A 2,238-nucleotide genomic window follows, 5' to 3' on the forward strand; every position below is an offset into this window, starting at 1 on the left:
GCGCAGAAATCTAAATTCTTTAGAAAATTGCAGGGCACTGGGCCAAAGCTGGGCATTTCCGACAAGTTATGCCCAAAATACATGTAACCTGATTGTAGCATTTGTAGGAGAGTATATCTACCACTTATCACCATAATAATACATTTTGTAATTGTAGGACAGTATTGTACGAAATCAGATTTCTGCACAGAAATCTGCGTGGGGTGCAGAATTCTGCACAGATTTCTGCACCCAGCGCAGAATTCTGTGCAGAAATCTGCGCGGGGTGCAGAATTCTGCGCAGAATTCTGCAGATTTCTGCAGAAATCTGCAGAAATAACCAGATCCCTAGGGAACTATCATTGTTATCTACATAGTTGTTGTCATCTTCTACATCACAATATGGAATGTCAATTGTCCAGGACAAACTATGCTTGAAAAGTGAGAGGTAGTCCGGAATTAGAGTGTCTATCCGGAATTATAGTGTCGCCTGTTAGTTTAGATTTCTTGCATTAGGCCACAACAATTTGATTTGTTGGTTCTCACATTTTTTAGAGAAAAATATGAAGCGACAGGGCAAAAAAAAATAAATACAGACCAGGGCATCATCTGATGGCCCCTAATGCTATGATAGGAGCCATGAAGTCAACACTGGTTTGTAATTCAAACATTGAATCTAAAACTTTTAATCAAATCACTGCATTGATACTAATGATAGATGAAAAAACTGTAACAACTAGGAAGAGATTTTTTTCAACTGTTTGGGCCAAAATATGAGCATATTGGAGTTGACACCAGGCTGGTTTGTAATTCAAACAATGAATTTGAAACTTTAAATCAAACCACTGCATTGATAGATGGAAAAACTGTAACAACTAGGAAGAGATTTTTTTCAACTGTTTAGGCCAAAATATGAGCATATTGGAGTTGATTCAGAGGCTAAAAAGTTTTTCTTTTTTTCAAATCAGGGAAAAAAATTAAGTGGCAAATCAGAGAAAAAATAAAGTAGGCACATCCGTGAACCAACAAATTACATTGGTGTGGTCTAATGCCAGCACAGATGAAGTTTGAAGATAAGTAACTTACGTGCTGTTACTGAGGTTGAAGGTGAACAGCACCACAGTCAGGTCATCATCCTTCCCTCCCACCTGCTTCACCTTGTTCATTATACAGTCTTCTGACATGTTCTCCTGCAAATATATCAACCAATCAAAGATTTTACCTCAAACTTTGAAGCTTGGCTGCAGTACCGTACATAACCATTAGGAGGCCCATGATCGAACTTGACCTTCCTTTTCGCTGTCTCTAACCATTCACTGAATATCATTAACAACTGCTTTTCGAGTTATATATGTTGTACATAAACAAAAACACAAACAATGTAGGACAGCAATGTAGGATAAAAAGCCTGCTGCAGTACTGTTGGAAAAAGATAGGTGGACCATTTTTGAACTTGATCTTCTTTTTCACAACAGCTACATGTACACTTATATACTGTAATTCTTGATTTGATAACGGTCACTTAATTATAGCGGTTTTAGCGGTCACTATTCCACCGCTAAATTTTCATGATCGCAACTTTTTTTTACCACTTCCGCCCCCCTCCCTCTTGCCCCAAGCTCGTTACGGTACGATCGCAATCACGCTTCATTTCTTGACTACAACATGCACACAACGCACAGTACTAGTGCTTCACATAGGAACAAGCAAAACACTGATATGCTTCCAGAAATAAAATATTTATTAAAGTACATAAAGTAGTTCATATTTTTAACAATTATGCAGTGCTAAGCAAACCACAGTAAAAAAAAATCTTGTGAACATGCACAAACACATGTGACGCAGTGACGCTTTGAAATTTCCCAGCTTATCTACACTTGGGTATTTATAAATATTTAGCGTATATTTCGATTTAGAAGTTTCTTCATAAATCTACAGAAACGATAGCCGTTCATTTTGTGCTACTACGGGACAATATCGAAAAAAAAGAGACGAGTTACAAAATTCAGCGTCGCCCAAGCGCGCAGACAACAACAAACAAAATGGCGGCCCGGCGGCCAACTTCACAAACAAGTTACAAACTACGAGAAATGCGGCATAAATCTGCTTAATTTCGAGGTAGAAATCTAGGTAGAAATACAATCAAATGTTAAGCGTCATTTGTACTACAAAATGTAAAAGCGTTAATAGCGTGCTACGACTAAGACGAATCGAAAATTCGGGAACCAAGCGCCGAGTGAAAAAAATGGCGTCACAAGT

At 38.1% G+C, this 2,238-nt stretch overlaps 1 protein-coding gene across 2 annotated transcripts in view; it reads right to left on the reverse strand.

The window, feature by feature from the left end:
• The window catches only part of LOC109471252 (protein GPR107-like), a 26,661-nt gene that overhangs the window by 19,461 nt on the left and 4,962 nt on the right, over positions 1 to 2,238 (reverse strand). For both annotated transcript variants that reach the window (XM_019770531.1, XM_019770532.1), the window contains exon 4: positions 1,066 to 1,169. In XM_019770531.1, the coding sequence (XP_019626090.1) occupies positions 1,066 to 1,169 (104 nt within the window). The remainder of the gene's footprint in view (positions 1 to 1,065; positions 1,170 to 2,238) is intronic.

Source organism: Branchiostoma belcheri, unplaced genomic scaffold (assembly GCF_001625305.1).
Source record: "Branchiostoma belcheri isolate BF01 breed outbred unplaced genomic scaffold, Haploidv18h27 scaffold243, whole genome shotgun sequence".
NCBI lineage: Eukaryota > Metazoa > Chordata > Leptocardii > Amphioxiformes > Branchiostomatidae > Branchiostoma > Branchiostoma belcheri.